General features: G+C 37.0%; 1 protein-coding gene across 1 annotated transcript in view; it reads right to left on the bottom strand.

Annotated features, from left to right (window-relative positions):
* The window catches only part of SPEF2 (sperm flagellar 2), a 98,329-nt gene that overhangs the window by 6,358 nt on the left and 73,076 nt on the right, over positions 1–18,895 (bottom strand). Inside the window, exons 34-37 of the mRNA XM_074813669.1 lie at positions 12,805–12,911; positions 10,882–11,064; positions 3,906–3,998; positions 3,068–3,241 (exon numbers count right to left, since the gene is read on the bottom strand). Of these exons, the coding sequence (XP_074669770.1) occupies positions 3,068–3,241; positions 3,906–3,998; positions 10,882–11,064; positions 12,805–12,911 (557 nt within the window). The remainder of the gene's footprint in view (positions 1–3,067; positions 3,242–3,905; positions 3,999–10,881; positions 11,065–12,804; positions 12,912–18,895) is intronic.

Raw genomic sequence — 18,895 nt, 5'->3', positions numbered from 1 at the left:
CAACTCACACAAAATTATCTACTGAACTACAGGATGAAGCAATATATCCTGAGTCCAGAAATATCTACAACATTGGCATTAGGAGAAATTTAATAAACAGCTTCCAGGAACGTGGCCAACATTCCACTGAGAAATTAATATTCTTCAGAGCAGCAAAACATAAAAATACTTAATAGTTACAAATTACAATACTTTATCAAGAACTTTGTATCAGGAGTAAACTTGGTGACTCTGGATGTTCACACAAAAAAAAAAGCATGAATTTTCTAGTCTAAATCAAGGAGTCACTGCAAGAACTTTATTTTGGTTAACAGTTAACATAGGCTCACCAACTCTTCACAGAAAAAGATGAAAAAAGCTTTATGCAGAAAAATAAGAAGTTTAACAAGCAATGAGGTATCTTTGTGGTCATATTAGAGGTGGTCAAAGAGAAAAAAAAAATCTGCTGTAGACTTTTGGAGCACAAAGATGAGAAAGGACCTCACATAAGTGAATAATGCTTTGACTACATTAGGCCACTGTATAACTAACCATTAACTACAACAGGAAATTGCATTTAATTGAATGTACCATTTCTTTCCTCATTAGGAAGGAGAGACTTTTGAGAGTCAGTCACACTTCTGTTACATGTCTTAGGCCTTAATACACGTATTTTTCAACACAGGAGGATCACAGTCATTGATACAGTCTTTTTAACACTCAACAGTGGACATTACATGAGTACCAGCACTTAGGTTTTTCTATCACCTACTGTACCATTTACATCTAGCTATAAGATCTACACAACAATTCAACAAAATTATTGACTTAAAAGCTAAGCATTTAAAGTGGGTCTTAGCTACGAAGTTAGTAAAAGTAACAAAAGTCTCTAGAATAGGTTTGTCTGATCTTCTCCTGTTAACATTATTAACGTTTCAGACATATTTCTGTAGGCAGCTACCAATGAGAAGTCATTACAATTATCAGCACAGAACCAGAAAAAGAGAAGAGACAACTTAAATTAGGTGCTGCTGTGTAAGTGTCTACTTATAAGCTGGCTATCTAAGGTTTATATAAAAATTCTTTGAGATGAGCTGGATAGCTCTTTATATTCCACTGATGAATATTCCATTCATAATACTTACTGGATTTCCAGTACCCATAGTGAAAACTGGGACATTTAGATCACATGTATACTGCCCCAGGTAGACAAAGGTGTAGGTTCTTAATTTGGTGCTGAAGACCACTTTGAATGTCTTCAGGGGTCCATGTCTTTCTGTTTGATGGAGCTTGAAACAAACATGACATGATACCAACCCACCATTTCCTTTTTGCCCCCTTGTGGTTGTGGAATATCATGTATGAAATGCTGGCCCTACTGAAGTCAAAGGTGAAAACTCATTCACTTCAGTGCAACAGGATTTTATTCTCCTTTCTGTTTTCAACATTATTGTTAAAGTGTACTCATATAAAACACAAGGCATAAGAAGAAATAAAAGATTAAAATGATGTTCTTATCAGCCCTGCAATTCTGAGCACCAACGTATTAAAGACAATTATAAAATCAAAGAGAATCCACACATGCAAGATGTTCATTTAGCATCTAATTCTTAGATATTTCTGTGTTTCTAAGGAACTCCCTGAGACGAATTGGGCACACAAGCTGTCTGTATAATACACTGTGAGACATACATGAGATAGCACAGATTCACAGAAACAATACATTGAGTGGGAAACTAAGCATAAGGAAATTCTCAGGTTGGATGGCATATAACCTTTGTTCCTCAAAGATATGTTGTTAATTCTGTATTGAAGGGAAATGCTTCCTTTCACCTGTGACTCACAGTCTTAAGAATTCATTGACACATAGATGATAATGATAATGCCAGAGCAGCTACTTGCAATCTTACAGCAGTCCCAACCAAACAGATCAACCCAAACAGAAAACAGTAAGGAGGAGAACAGGCTGTGTTGCTTTATACCCAATGACATGAAAGTTAGAACTTTTCACTGAAATAAGGAAACTAATTTCAGATCTACTGTATCTATTTGGAAGCGTTCTGTGCTCTCTTTCTTCCTATGAAATGTGAAAAGAAAATTGTCTTATTCAGTCTCTCCCATGGACAAAAATTTTGTTGTGCCAAATAAAAGCAGTACAATAATATATTCTGTCATTTAAAGTGATAAAATGTAATTATGAATATGTATAGGATTATATACTGTGTGGTAAGATAATGTACTTTCTACACTTTCTGGAGAGCACAACTATTATTAATATATTTCTGGATGTTCACAATAATATTAAATATTAGGCAAATGCTAAAGTCAATGTGGTTGTGACAGCATGGTGAAACCTTTTATTACCTAGAAGAGCAAACTCTTTCCAAGATGTGCACAGATACATATTTTATGTCTCAAAAAATGACTTATATTTTAATAATAAGAACTGATGAATGAAGTGCACTAACAGCAGTTTTGAGACTTTAAAAACAACAACACACTGCAGAAATGCTAACAATGTTCAAAAGCCCAGCTTAATTTGAGGTGACAATACATTCATCATGGCTCTAAAAAGAATTTTTAAAATTATTTCATATGAAACTAATTATTAACCATGAATCCTTTTGATTTACAGGTAAACCAAAACACTTGAAAATAACAGCAAAGGTGTAGCCCAAAGAAACATAGTGGAAAAAAAAGTAAGACCAGCAATAATATCAGGTTTTTATATCTTTAGATAACAATACCATAAGTCACACCACAATCTCATTCCTGGGGATTGATAGCTGGACATAATTGTCTAAGATTTGGTCAAATAATGTCCTCTGTTCATCTGTGTAAGGAGTATTTATCAGTAAATATCTTAAACTTTCATTATTCTTTGACAAGCAAATTTTCAGACTTTTCTAAGAATACTCTAAGTATTATTACCAAAGTGAGTGGAACTATTCGCAGAATTCCCATGAAGTCAGCAGGACTACTTGTGAGGACTGGAGCTACCCAGGATAAGAAAATACACAGAAATCTAGTTTATTTATAATTTGCAAGCACCACTGCTATTCTCTAATATTTTATTGTAATATTTTACCCCACATGGAAGAGTAGCTTCTTCTTTTCTATGAACATATGTTCCAGTAGCAATGCTAAGTGCTCTGTAAACACCTTCAACTGGATCAGAGTGGGAGGCAAAATAAAGTAGCATCTCAGTATAGTTGAGCAGAGGAGGATCTTTTCTGGTATCTGCAAATAAACTGAAAAAAAACTATAAAAGGACAAAAATATGTAAATTAATTTCTACAAGTGGAATTTCATCAAACACAAATCAAAGAGTGTAGAGAAAAGGATGAAATAAAGTAATGGCTGCTGATAAGTGATATATTTAAAAATGTGATAAGGCTGTGGAAATCAAGATAAATCAGTCTAATTCATTCAAGGAAACAGAAATCGTAGTATTTGCTTTTCTATATTGATGATTTCCACAGGACAAGGAGAAATTAATAAAATCTTGTATCATGACAAATAGATCCAAAACATTTTCTTGTATGCAGATCACACTATTACTCCCTCTTGCATGGAAATTTCCATGAGCTTAGATGCAGGGACCATTTGTCTCCTGTTCTTTACAAAACTGGTTACTCTGTAGCAAAATTAATGTGGTTCAAAGCACAGGAACAATGAAGTCCTTCTGAGTAGACTATGATTTAGAATACTGAAGGACAACTCCTAGATTCCTTTCTACATTATCTCTAACTTTAAGTTTTTATACATGGAAATCATATTATACATTTATACATGGAAAGCACCACCTGACCTCAAAAACATTGCAACAGTTATAGAAAAAAAGCGACCCAAGAAACTTCTGTATAAGACTTCTCAGGTTAGAATAGTGAGTGGTCTCTTCAAAATAACTATGTTTTTAAAGTTACCTTTATGAGATGTCTTAGCCTCTCTAAAGGCAAAGGTTCAGTGCAACTCTTTGTTATGCTTAGATCTTCATTTTCATTAAACCATAAACCAACCTGATTTAAAAAAAAAAAAAAAAAAGTCACTGATGATTTCACACATTAAAATAAAGTGGTCTTTATGCTTTATAATTGTTCAACAGATTTCTAAGAGCTTTGTTATTAATATACAATGACATTAACTAACTGTTTGCACTTTGTAACAGATGCTTTGATAAATACTGAAAATGAAGTGGAATAGAAGGGTCACTATGCTCTTGAAAAAAGTGAAAATTAACTAGGTAGTTTTTAAACCTGCACTGGCCAGGAAGCAGGATATGATGCAGTGTTCCTATGTATATTCTGGTTTCTTCCTTTTAGGGTATACTTTTCTACTCCAAAGCTTTTGTCCTAACTCTACTTTTGGAAGACACTGTCCACACACTTCAGTATAATGAATGACAGGGGCATGGCTGTTCCAATTCTTGCCTGTTCCCAACAACAAGACTAAGTGTCCTGCAATGCTTACAGAGCTATACCTATAACTGTAAATTAAAAGTGACAAAAAACAATTTTCCAATTCTAGACCCAACACACAGAAAATATCAGCTAGATCTTACCTTCTAAAACAGGATGGCCATGAACAGACTGCCTTCAAAAAAACTTACGTGGAAGTGGCCCATGTTAAACTATGCCAGGTTGTGCAAACTACGCCACAGTATGCACAACCGAGTATCATTACCTGGGAATGTTCCCTAGCATTGTGTAGTTTACTAGTAGAGGTGCAGATAGAGGGGCCAGCTGGGGCACCTCTAATTCCCAGTGGAAGGTTCTTCCCGTCATTCTCAATGAAAGTTGCTTGTAATTGATTCTTGTTAAGATAGTAAAATAAGTTTCACAACATTTTGAATGCATGTAACTCTCACTATTAAACAGAGAATAAAGTTTGTTTCCATTTTTATTGAAAGATTTTAACATTTAAAAAAATCTCAGTATATTACCTATTAGATTAATGGACTAATAAGGAAGATTTCAAATAGTTGGAAACCTTCATGAATCACAGATGTTAATGAGAGATGTAATAGTCTTGCAGTGCAGGCATTAAGTTGTATTATTGTATTTGTATATGTAATAATATGTATTACAAAATATTGTAATAATGTTATAAATTTCATTAGCAACATCCTTTCCTTTTCCACATTTCAGGTGAATTAGCAACATCCTTTCCTTTTCCTTTTCCACATTTCAGGTGAGTTACTACATTTCTGATTATATAAAATATTTCATTATTATGAAGTGCTTTCTTTACAAAGCAAGACAATGAACTAGGACAAAACAGGAAGTTCCAAGAGATTTTAAAAAAAGAAAATAAATTAGTAAAGCTAGTTTTCTGCTTTTTACCCATGTGAGTTAGCTGGGAGATCTAAGCAAATGAATAACAAGAAAATACACTTCATATTGTCTTTGAGATCATTACCAGAAATATATCAGATGGTTTGCTGTAGATGATATAATTGTATTATCAATGATAACAATTGATGAACAATTATTTTACTCTCTGCTATTGTTCTTTCCTTAATTTTATGGACTGCACTGACTCATTAATTCTCTAGTGCACCATGTTCCACAGAACATGAATCATTATCTTTTCAAGAAAGAAATTAATAAGAAAGAAACAAAACAATATTGACCTCAAAATTTGCCATAAATTGCTCCAAAGGATACAACAAACATTGCAATAAAAGCAATTCAGATGTTCTTCATCAATTAATTTGAAATTAGAGGACTAAATTTTATTAAAGTCTGAAAAATTCTGTTCCTGTTCTTCTTCTGTGCTTCTGTTCTTCTTTAGCACTGTACATGCAAAAGTTCCATACCACAGTACTGTCAGTAGCATGAACTGTAGGACCTCATAAACAGCAGATATATGGGTTTTCATGAGGTTTTTAAGTGAAGAAAGTTTTGGTCATATTTTCAAACATGAAATAGGGGTGACAGACATTACAACTTTTATTGAGTTGACCATCTGCACAGGTCAAGGGCACTCATCCCACCTGACCCTCAAGGCAAAATGGCAGGCGCTTGAGAGCAAAGGCTGCAGCTCCCGCTGGAGGGTCTGCACCTCCCGCTGGAGGGTCTGCACCATCTACCCAGCTATGACTGATGCCCTACCCCAGACGGAGCTGCTGAAGAGAGAGGCTGCAGTGCAGACCTTAGACTGCAGGAGGTGCCTAGGCCTTTCTCCTGGGGCAGGAACAGGCAGAAGAGCTGCCTGCAAAAGGTATGCCCATGTGGAGGGCCTCCTGCAGCAGATAGCTGAGCTGCAGGAGACCATGAGAAGCTGCCTAGCATCAGGGAGGCTGAGAACGAGTTAGATAGATGGTTCCAGGAGCAGTTTGCAATGACTCATAGCCCACAGACAGTCAAAAACTCCCCCACCAGGACACATGGAAGGGAGCCAGGCCAGTAATGCAGAAGAATGGAAGCTTGCAATGGCAAGGACCTGCAGGAGGAAGAGACTTCCCCCTAAGCCAGAGATGCCCTTGCAGAACCACTTCACTGTTCTGCAGACTGTAGAGCCAGCACATCAGGAGAGATGCTGGAGCTGAGTAAGGCAGCCCAGCCTGCTCCCTGTATAACCACCAGTGCAACTAAGAAAAGGTGATAGCAGTAGGCGACTCTGAGATGTACAGAGACACCCATCTGCTGACCTGATGCACTCTCTAGAGATGTGTGCTGCTTACTGGGGGTTCGTATCAGGGATGTCACCGAGAGACTACCAAACATCATACAGTCCACTATTATCCTCTGCTTTTGTTTCATGTGGGCACCAATGATACAGCCAGGAGCAGTCTAAAGACTACCAAGAGGGATTACAGAGCCCTGCAAGCAGTGGTAACAGACTCTGGAGTGCAGGTAGCTTTTTCATCAGTCCTCCCAGCCAAAGGGAAGGGATTTGAAAGGACCAGTTGAATCTGGTAAATCAGTAATTGGTTACAGGACTGGTCCCACAGACAGGGGTTCAACTACTTAGACCATGGGACTTGTTTTGAGAAACCTGGTCTATGGGGGACTGATGGGGTCCATCCGTCAGAGAAGTGGAAAAGCATCTTCTGTCATAGGCTTGCCAAGATGGTGAAGAGGCCTTTAAACTAAAGTTGCTGCGGGAGGGGAACTTCAGTTCATCCCTCTCCTACCAGCTTGATGCTAGTGCCAGCAATAGATGCCCAGAGCCTGGAGAGGGATCACAGGTCAGCAGGAGAGCACCTGAAGAGAAGCACAAAGGAATTCCAGCAAGTCAGCTTCTTCAGGAGTCCAACTTAAATGTCTCTATGCAAACACAGGTAGCATGGGGAATAAACTAGAGGAGCTAGAGATGTGTATGTGCCTGCAGGGCTACGATTTTATTAGCATCATGAAGACATTGTGGGATGGCTCCTATGACTATAGTGTTGGAATGGAGGGATACAGGCTCTTTAGGAAGGACAGGCAGGGGAGACAAGGAGGGGGTGTCACCCCCTATGTCAGTGACAGCTGGAGTGCAGGGAGCTCTGCCTGCAGATGGATGAGGAGCTGACTGAGAGCTTATAGGTCAGGATTAAAGGGAGGGCAGGGACAAGTGACATTATAGTGGGGTCTGCTACAGGCCACCCGACCAGGAAGACCGAGTGGATGAGGGCAGCCTCAAGTTCACAGGCCCTGGTCCTCATGGGGGACTTCAACCACCCCAATTACCTGTTGGAGGGACAACACAACAGGGCATAAGAAATCCAGGAGGAATGTGTTGATGTTATCTCCACATGATAGCAGAGCCAACAAGGAGAGGTGCTATGATGGACCTTGTTCTCACCAACAAGGAGGGGCTGGTGGGGAGTGTGAAGCTCAAGGGCAGCTTTGGCTGCAGTGACCATGAAATGGTGGAGTTCAAGATCCTTAGGGCAGCGAGGAGGGCGCACAGCAAGCTCGTTAACCTGGACTACAGGAGAGCAGACTTTGGCATCTTCAGGGATCTGCCTGGCAGAGTAGCATGGGGTAAAGCCCTGGAGGGAAGAGAGGCCCAAGAAAGCTCGTTAATATTCAAGGATCACCTCCTCCAAGCTCAGGAGTGATGCATCCTGACAAAGAGGAAGTCAGGCAAAAATGCCAGGAGGTCTGCATGGATGAGCAAGGAGCATCTGGACAAACTCAAGCACAAAAAGGAAGCCTAGAGAGTGTGGACACAAGGAGAGGTAGCCTGAAGGAATACAGAGAAATTGTCCGAGCAGTCATGGATCAGGTTAGGAAGGGCAAAGCCCTGACAGAATTACATCTGGCCAGGGACATCAAGGGCAACAAGAAAAGCTTTTATAGGTACATCAGTGATAAAAGAAAGACTATGGAAGGATTGCTGGTTACTCAGGGCATGGACAAGGCAGTACTCAACAACTTTTTTCCTCAGTCTTCACCAGCAAGTGCTCCAGCTACACCACCCAAGTCACAGCAGGCAAAGGTGCGGACTGAGAGAATGAAGAACTGCCCACCGTAGGAGACAATCAGGTTCAAGACCATATAAGAAACCTGAAGGTGCATCTGCGGGTCCTGACGGAACTGGCAAATGAAGTGGCTAAGCCACTATCCATCATATTTAAGAAGTTGTGGTCTGGTGAAGTTTGTACTGGCTAGAAAAGGGGAAACATAACCCCCATTTTTAAAAAAGGAAAAAAAGAAGACCCAGGGAACTACAGACCAGTCAGTCTCACCTCTGTGGCTGGCAAGATCATGGAGTGGATCCTCCTGGAAACTGTGCTAGGGTACATGGAAAATAAGAGGTGATTGGTGACAGCCAACATAGCTTCACTAAGGGCAAATCATGGCTGACAAATTTTGTGGCCTTCTATGGTGGGGTTATAGCATTGGTGGATAAGGGAAGAGCAACTGACATCATTTACCCGGACTTGTGCAAAGCCTTTGACACTCCTGCATAAGATCCTTGTCTCTAAATTGGAGAGACTTGGATTTGATGGGTGGACCACCCGGTGGGTAAGGAATTGGCTGGATGGTCACACTCAAAGAGTTGTGGTCAATGGCTCGATGTCCAAGTGGAGACCAGTGACAAGTGGTGTTCCTCAGGGGTCCGTATTGGAACTGGCACTGTTTAACATCTTTGTCGGTGACACGGGCTGAGTGGGATTGAGTGCACCCTCAGTAAGTTTGCTGATGACACCAAACCGGGTAATGGTTTTAAACTGAAAGAGGGTAGCTTTAGATCAGATATTAGGAAGAAATTCTTTACAGTGAGGGTGGTGAGACACTGGAACAGGTGCCCAGAGAAGTTGTGGCTGCCCCCTCCCTGGCAGTGTTCAAGCTCAGGTTGGACGGGGCTTTGAGCAACCTGGTCTAGTGGAAGGTGTCCCTGCCCATAGCAGGGGGGGTTGGAACCAGATGATCTTTAAGGCCTCTTCCAACCCAAACCATTCTATGATTCTATCAGTATTTGCAGTATGAATCTGCTGGAGAGCAAAATCCTCAGAGCAATGCAGACTGTTGAACTGAGTTGATTTTCATTGCCTCTGGAGGTTTCCATAACATTCTCTTGAGCACCTAAGTTATGTGCCTACCTATATAGTTCTCTTCTGAAAAAGTAACTTCAGTTGTGGAGTTAGCTGTGTGTTTATTAAATTTTTAGTTCATGTTAGTCTTTAAGCAGCTGTATGAGACTGTAGGTTCAGAGTCATCACTCTCATGGAAGTTTGGAAAACTAACAGTGGGTAGGTCTATAAACAAATGAGTATACACCATTGCATATTTACTATCACTGACTGAATGTGAGATAAAGCCAACCCTCACATGAGTAAATTAATTGCTCGGTTAATATTATATTTGAATTACAATCCTGTGTTAAAAATGCACATTCACAGTCTGTATTTCTTATAACTGTTAGCTTATTTTAAACTCTCACACCTCAGTAAAAATTACTGCATCAATAGACAAATAGGTGCAGATAGACCTGCACATTTTGTGGGTTTTCTAGCTTTGCAGAACTTGTTTCTTTTCAAGTCTGGGGTGAGTAGGGGTTGGCAAGCACTCTTGGAAGTTTTAAATTAATCAAAGCAGTTCTGAAACTGACAGGTTTCTGGAATAACATAGCTATTTAATTTTTGAAGACAACTACTACTAGGTGATTGGAAAATAAACTGGCATAAAGGTTCTATGAAATTTATTTAAAACAGTTTGAAAATTATTTTAGTATCACCAAACAAATACAAACTGACAGAACTGTAGAACTTTAGTGCATACATGCACAAACATATATATCTACATATGTATATATATGATATATATGGCTAGTACACATTAAAAGTGAATCAGCAGTCATCCTAAGTATGATTATTAATCCAAAATAAAAGTGAAAATTTAATGAGCAGAATTTTGCTAAAAGAAGAAAAACGTATTCTTAATACTCTTCCTAAAAAACCTTGCTGAACAGTGTGACGCTTCAAATAGAAGCTGTCTTCAGAGAAATTAATAGATAAATAATAAAATAATTTTATAATTTTCCATGTATTCAAGGTTTGAAAAACATTCTTCATTTGCAAAAATTCCTTATTGGAAAAATTCTAGAAATATTTAAATAAAGTAGAGCTGGTGAGCCCAAACTAAAATACTTACTTCTGTTAGGAGCTCATTTTTTGACTTACAGATACAGTGTCCATCAAGTTAATAGTAGAAATGCAAGAAATGTAGAATAGTAGAAAGTAGAAATGGAAGTAAAAAGTAAGCTTAATTAGCCCGATTTGTGGAACTATGGATAGGATAGATATTAGGCCTTCAATTTCCTGAAGACAGTTTTCACTAGAAAGCACCCTCAAAAACCAAAACATTTAAAATTCAGACTCGATTTCTGAATGTGAATAAACCCAGCAATACATAATTCAGAGAGTTTAACAAAAGAATATTATTCAAAAGATAAAAGAATTCTAACCTGCATATAGTATTCCTGTGTAACAAAGCCTGATCCAGCTACATCAACAGACTTGAAGCTATGTAGCATTTTGAGAAGTTGTGTCACAGATGGCACTGGCCAAGGCTGTGCTGCTGCTAGCAGGAATCTGCGCCAGTCACTAATTTCTGAGTTCAATGTGAATGCAGATGCCAGATTTTGTAACTATGAAAATAAAATAATTAATATTGTCAACTATGCATGCATAAACATACTCTTTCTATACACTGTGTATCCTCAGGACTTTTTCCTGGTTAGGATGGACAAGGTTCTGCAGGGACATTTCAAAGGTGTATAAAGGACGTGTATCATAAACAAAACAGGCCACAGACCACAGTGTGTCACTGAGGCCAACTGGCACGTCCACTTGATAGCCCTCTAAATAAATACTCTTACTTCCTAAACAGGGGTCTCTATCTAAACTGCCTATGAGATAACAGCCCTTAGTACATGCTAACCCCTGAGCCATGCTTCATCTGGGAGAGCACTAAGAATTGAACTAGCAATGTAGCAGCATGACTGCAAAATCTAGTAAATGCCTGGGCCTGTGCCTTGGCCCTGTTTTGCTTATTCTTACAGGTGTGGCTCTTCTCTGTTCCAGCATTTTTTTCAGTTAGAAAAAAATAGCAGTCAAAAGGCTGCTTGGCAGCTTGTCTATGTGTTTTTTTAACCACTGAAGACATTGTATGTGGATAGCAGAGAGGGGTACAGAACACAACACAGAATACATGTAAAATCTCCTGACACAACATTGCAAAGGCTGTATCTGATAGAGGGAACAAAATTGGCACAGTTCATTTCTGCACTACTGGTGTGGTGAGACCCTACTATGTACCTCTACACTATCTTCTGTCCCACACCAAGATTTCCTTGTCAAGGGAAGTGTCTGGTTGCTTCAGACTAGAGTTTGAGAAGGAAGCAATGTGTTTCCAGGAATAAGGGCCTGGGGCAACTCAGAGTGAGTCAATTTGGTAATGTTGTAGATGTCATCTGCCCTAATATTGGCAGGTACAGTAACGCTTATTACAATTTGAAAACTTATTTGAAATTCTATTAAGTCACACAATGATGAAATGGTGAGTTCAGTTCAGAATAGTTTGTGCAGAATAAATGTATACCTTATCTTATGCTTCATGCATTTCCTTTTTTGTGTTAAGTTCTTACTTTCACTATAAATTTAAAAGTCTCATTTTAAAATGGTTCTTTTAAGGAAAGGAAATTCTGTTATTAAAATAAAAATAGTACTTACAAGAACTAAAAGCTCTCAGATAATAAAGAACATGGGATACATGCACATGTGATCTATTAATAAACAATGTTTGACTCAGTTTTCCTGTGCTAAAATTAGATTTTTATACTGATGATGACAGCTCTGCCTAGTTTTCACTGAATTCAGTGGAAATCCACCACTCAGAACCTTTAAAATGGTTTACTCATGCAGTTCATCTGTGTAAAGAATACTTGAATAAAGCTGTTTCCCTCATGTAAAATCCAATTAAAATTTTAATGTGAATCATGGCTTACTGTCAGAAATAAGTATCAAAATATGCTAAAACAAGAAAATCTTGGATAAATAAATTTAAGGTCATACAGCTTCAGATTTTATTCTCCTGTCTTGGAATGAAGAACATGAACAGTCTTATTTTAACTCCTGGAAATAAATTTTCAGTGGTGTCTAAGGAATTGATATAATTTGAAAATTGTAGATATATATAGTGCTGACAAAAGCATTTTATTTCTGGAACAGTAGCTTCCAAAATCTTTCTCTAGTGAAACAGAAGAATTTAAAGGAAAAACTGATAATGCCCTAGAATAGTTATATTCTTGACTTTATCATAGTAAGGACAATGCTGCATCTTCTACACAAACCAATACTTCAGTTGAAATCAAAATGGGTTAACTTACATCTGGAAGCATTAAATTCATCCATGCATCAGGAAGGCAATTTGTTCCAAGATTCAAATTAATCAAGTCAATAAAACTGTCAATAAATACTTTCTTTTGTATAAAACCTAATAAAAGAAAGTCAATATATAAAAAAATTACATGTATCATTTTAAATAGACTTATTTTGTTAAAGGAAATCTATTTTTTTATTTTAATGGCCTAGGGGAAAATTGTTTATTTTGCTATTATGTACTATTGATAGTGGTAATATCTTTCAAGCCAAACATAAAATTTTTCTCATTTAAAATAAATCATGTGTGGCCTGTCTAATAGCAAAATGTCAAATATCCCAATACATTGCAATTCTTTTGATACTTGTCCTGATCTGCATTGTGATCACCAATCCATCCTCACTGTCTGCACTGACAGTTAATGAGTTCACAAATACCGATCACACACATATTCTCTGTATTGAATACCTACCAACCTTTACTTTCACTGTGCTCTATTTTAATCAACCAAAAATCTATCTCTACTTTTGAAAGCAAGCATGTTAGAGAATAGCATGGAAAACACATACAATTGTCTGTTGAAATTTGAAACAAAATTGAATTGCTTAAAAAGCTTCTCAGAATTTGCTTGTGGGAGTTATAAATAGCTCCATTATTTTTATTTTAAAGAAATTGTAAGATAAAAATAAATAAGTGCAACAAAACCTATTTGTTTTTTAAAATAGGCATGGATTTGCTTATAAGCAATTAGAAAATTCAAACTTCATGCACAGTATTAAAACACAAAATGATGTATACCAAAATTTTACAGATATGAGTCTTTTCTTTCAGAAATGGACTTTGCTGCCTCAGTGAGGATTCACTGTGAAACCCTTACAGTAACAACAAAAATTTTAAAATAAGTTTCAAATTACCTAAATTTTGAGAGCCAAAACAGATTTTGTCAAGTTATGATCACTTCCATAGCATCAAAACAGTTAGTTTTCATATTACCTCTAAAATCAAACACAATTAGTTAAATACTGAAAGGACTGACTTAATTTTTTTTCCTTTTTACAGCCAAACATCTTGACTTTTTGAAAAGGCACAGCTGTGCATATTCTGTGGCTAATAAACTTTTGTCTTCGAAGTGGAACAGTGCAGTGAAATTTGTTAAGTTTCTGAGAAAGATTTGTGGTAGGAATATTAAGAATGTGTTTAGTATTAATTTCATAATGTCAATATTCAAAATCAAGCTGCCAATTTGAAATAATAGTGTATAATCTCTGTAGACCTGTTTGCCTCCCATCCAGAAAACTAGGAGTAATTCCCTCAGCATATCTTAATACAGCAGAGAAATCCTATATATATAAGCTTGGAGAGAAGAGGAAAAAAATATATAAAAAGAGAAAAAAAATATATTTGGGAAGCTTAAAGTCTGTTGGAACAGGAAGAAGGAAGGGAGAAACACCTGAACTTGAAGCCTTATGTCCTACCATAAATTTCAGCATGAAAGAAAAAATACTGGCAGACTGATAACAGGGCTCTGATGTCAGCTCCTGGAGGTTTTTGAGTTATCTACTTTGAGAAAGAACATCTTTTAAAAATCATGTTTAAAATTTAAAAATTAGGCTGTTTACTGAAGCATCTTGGATTGCAGATTGAATAATTTTAAGGTAACCAGAAGCTTGTATTTTGATAAGAACTTCAAGCCACAAGAATCAGATTATTTCCATATGGCACAATAAAGCTTACATTACAGAAGTAATACTGGGAGACTTCATAGAAGATTCAATAAACCAGGTAACTTTTTAGCGGTTCATGGGAGAATAGGCTATGGTTCACTAAGGAGACAGTGAAAACTTTATATTAAAATAACAGGAAAAAATTTTACAACTTATTTGGAGTCTCAAATTGTCTAGTGCTTTACCACGAAAAGCCTAGGTATCATAATTTTTACTTCATGTTTTACTAAACATTTCCCTTTCCACATCTGATCCCTAGTCCTCTGGTAATCTAACTTCTTTGTCTCATATTATCTTATGGTTTAAACTGTTCAATTCCTACTACTATTTCCCTATATGACAATAAAAAATGCTGCTTCTGTATTTCTTACGAGTTTCTGGCTTCCTAAAACAAAAATTAATTTTGTTTTTGTGCACAAAATTCTAAAAGGAAACTCATATCAGTATCCTTTAAAATCAGGCTGCACCTTGATTACTGTGTTCAGTTTTGGGCCCCTCACTACAAAAAGGACATTGAATTATTCAAGTGTGTCCAAAGAAAGGCAACGAAGCTGGTGAAGGGTCTGGAGCACATGTCGTACGAGGAGTGGCTGAGGGAACTGGGGTTGTTTAGTCTGGAGAAGAGGAGGCTGAGGGGAGACCTCATCACCCTCTACAACTACCTGAGAGGAGGTTGCGGAGAACTGGGGATGAGTCTCTTTAACCAAGTAATAAGAGATAGAACAAGAGGTAATGGCCTCAAGTTGCGCCGGGGAAGGTTAAGACTGGATATGAGGAAGCATTTCTTTACAGAAGGGGTTGTTAGGCGTTGGAATGGGCTGCCCAGGGAGGTGGTGGAGTCCCCATCCCTGGAGGTGTTCAAGAGTCGGGCTGACATAGCGCTGAGAGATATGTTAGGTTAATGGTTGGACTAGATGATCTTCAAGGTCTTTTCCAACCTAGATGATTCTGTGATTCTGTGATATCCTTGTGACACTTTTTGTGAGGCTACATGACTTCAGAAACATACTTAAAAAATATTTGAAGGGCAAGGAAATTAAAGAACTGGAATTGTTAATCACAATTTATAGAACTTTGATTGGATTGTAGAACATGCTACATGCTAGTTTTCAGGTAATTTGATATTAGTTGAGGTAAGCGTATGGCAAACATGAATTATTGTGAGATATTTAAGCACTGTTAGGTGATCTGCAGTGTCTACCCATTTTTCTTCCTCTGTGGTAAATGTGAAGAAACCATCCTCTCTTTTTCACAGCTAAACTACTTTCTATCGGTTAACTATAGCATTGTTGATGTGCTGTACGGTAATTTCTTTTACTTTACTACCTCCTCCTGAAACATCTGATGTGGGACAATTCCAAAGTGTCTTCAAAGTTATAATAGTTCATAAACTTCAAATGGAGTGTGACCTAATTCCTCCTCATGACATACCTAGGACAAATGAGTAAGTCTCAGAGAGAGGGAGGAAATCCCTCATAAACATATAGAAAAGATATCAAATAACTTTCCTCAATGTATTTTTAGATATTTTGTCCAGATCTAAGATATTTTTTTTACATTATAGAACATGGAACTGGTTTTGAATATCTGATTATATTACAGGGAAAAAGGTAATTCATCAATTTAATTGAGGGGTTGCCAATGCTTTATAATCATGGAGAGATGCTATGAGTGGGCAGCTACACAGATGGTGCTGAGAAAAGAATACCGGTGTCTGCAAATGGTACTCTGCAAGTGGTAGAAGGAAATAATGTCCTCTGGGAAAGAATGGGAAAACAATTCCCAGAATTGGCTTTGTCTACCTAACAAGACTGGTTTCAAAACAGGTATGTTCTTTACATAATCTTTTTGTTAAGTCCAAAAAAAAAACCAACCACCAAACCCATCAGGTTTTTGCTGAATGATGTAGGACACTGAATAGAAAATGAACTTATTAAATATCTAGAAACACTTTTAATCAGAAGGGATAACAAGCATTTTGGAAAAAGAATCAGAATTCAAAAGGATGTTGAAAAACTGGTGATATTGTCAAGATCAGTAAGTAAATTTCACTTGAAACAGATCAAAGTACTTTAAGGAAACAAACTGCACAAATTAATACACTTATTACATTGCAGATAAAACCAATCAGGAAAGGACTTCAAACACACCAGAGAACAGGATTAGAATTCAAAGTGAACTTCACAAATTTGAGATATAGTCTAGGATAAAAAGGACACTATCCAATAAGAATAAATGTCAAGTGCCACACTGGGCTGAAATAATAAACTGCATGAATGTCACAATGGGAATCTTACTGCCAAAGTAAAATTTTTGTAGAAAGTCTCTAGAGATTATGGTAGATTACAATATCACCAGAAAGTACATGGGAAGACACTAGAATTAATCCTTGCATTCTTTTCAGCTGTTACAGCTTCTGCTGGCGTACAATTTTGGAATTTGCAGATCTAGAAGGATGTATGGAAACTAAAGAGTGCCCAGAAGGAAGTAGCAAGAATCATCACAGCCTTAGAAAACATGTCTTGAGAGGCAAGGTTGAAGGAATTGTGCTAGTTTCATCTACAAAAGGAAGATTATGAGAAAACATAGCAGTAGTTTTCCAGTTAAAACCAAACATTACGAAGAGGATAGGGATAACTCCCTCTCCATAAGTGCATTTAGGAAGAATGTTAGGAAATAAAATTTGTTTGCAGCAAAAACAATTCAGATAGTAGTAAAAAACCCATAAGCAAAGCAAACTACACATTCTACAGTAGACTATTTCAAAAGCTTATCAAAAAAGAACAAGGGTTAAATACCGGATACAGATTGTCTGACAATTGTCAGATACAGATTGTCTGAAATCCCATTTTTAGACATGGATGGCTTCTTGATATCCCTTTCCAACTACTTTTTATGATACTCAGATTTTGCTAGTATTTTTCCAAGGGCAATGTATCCATTATCTTGAATCCTAGTATTAAAAATGTGACGCTGCCCACCTTGTATCATGGAAGTGGCTTCCATGTTACAGATTCTAAATACACTTTTGTTCATTACTTTGGATTTTGCCTTCTGCTGTTGGACATTCTGGGGATACATTTTCAAACTTTTTCTAACCCCATCATAGTTAAAATCTTCCTATTTGAAAACTTTGAGGGGAAAAACTTGTGCATTACGTGACCTAAGAGAAAATTCTTAGAATTGGCAATGCCACATATCTTATAAGGTATCCTGTATAATATATATCCTGTAGCTTATTAGGTAAAGTATAGCTAAACTTTTTTGTTATCTGAGAAATCACACAAGTGAAGATATTTCAGTGATGGATGTTTTATAATCAACCATATAATGCATAGTACTGATCTCTTTTTCTGATCCTTACAGATTAACTCTACTTGAGTGGACTAACATGCTTTAATGAGGCATGCATTCAAAGCCTACTCTATTTCTGACATAATATTTAGACCTTGAAGTAGCATGAATATATATGCAAGACACACAAAAAAATTACTATATATGTGTGTGTGCATGTATAGAGTATATCTTCCTCAATTACTAGACATATTTTATATTGAAAGTAGAGACTTGATCTTGATTTAGAAAAAGGTTGATTTAAAGGTGAATGACCTTACATTCATTTCTCCCAAATGACTTCTAATTAATCTTCATCACTGTTAGAAGAAGCAGGGTCATTAATGATTTCACTTCAGCTATCTTTTGATATAAATCATTGCTTATTCCTTGATGGTCGAAATACATTCTGCTGGTATATTTTACCTTGATTGGAAATTATCAAGTAGAAAGTTGCATTTAAAACATGTAGAATTATGAAAATACAAAATCACATACTTCTCTGAACAATTCTCATTCTCAGCTCCTAGATTAAAAATCAAGATACAGCATTCTTATTGCAGCCCTCACAAACATTTTTACAGGGAAAAAAGTCATTCAAACTGTGAAGTGTATTAGTCATATCCTGGCTGTAAGAGTATTTGCTATTGGAAAACTGATTCATGTTCTGCCTCTGTAGGAAAGTCTTCTGAAGGACAAGTCTGACAAAAATCTGTGAAAGGTCATGCTAAACCTTATCCACAAGAGAATAAAAAGTAGCAACATGTATGGATATGGAGAGAAGGTATGACCCCAAATTCGTAAGCTACAGAGGTCAAGCAATCATTTGAGAGAAATAATGTCCTGATTTTCCACACATTTATCAAAAGGAAATCACAGTTTTCAAAATCAATGAACCTTGAACAATTAAAGACTGATAGTAAGATGACAGTTAACTCTGGTGGCTATAATGTATTATAACTCAGCTAAACGCAACAAACAATCAGACTGAAGTCAAGACATCCCTCTGTCCACATGTTGCCAAGGTAACAATTACTCCAT

The sequence above is a fragment of the Strix aluco genome, chromosome Z (assembly GCF_031877795.1).
Source record: "Strix aluco isolate bStrAlu1 chromosome Z, bStrAlu1.hap1, whole genome shotgun sequence".
Classification (NCBI taxonomy): Eukaryota; Metazoa; Chordata; class Aves; order Strigiformes; family Strigidae; genus Strix; species Strix aluco.
This window is presented reverse-complemented; position numbering and strand designations above follow the sequence as displayed.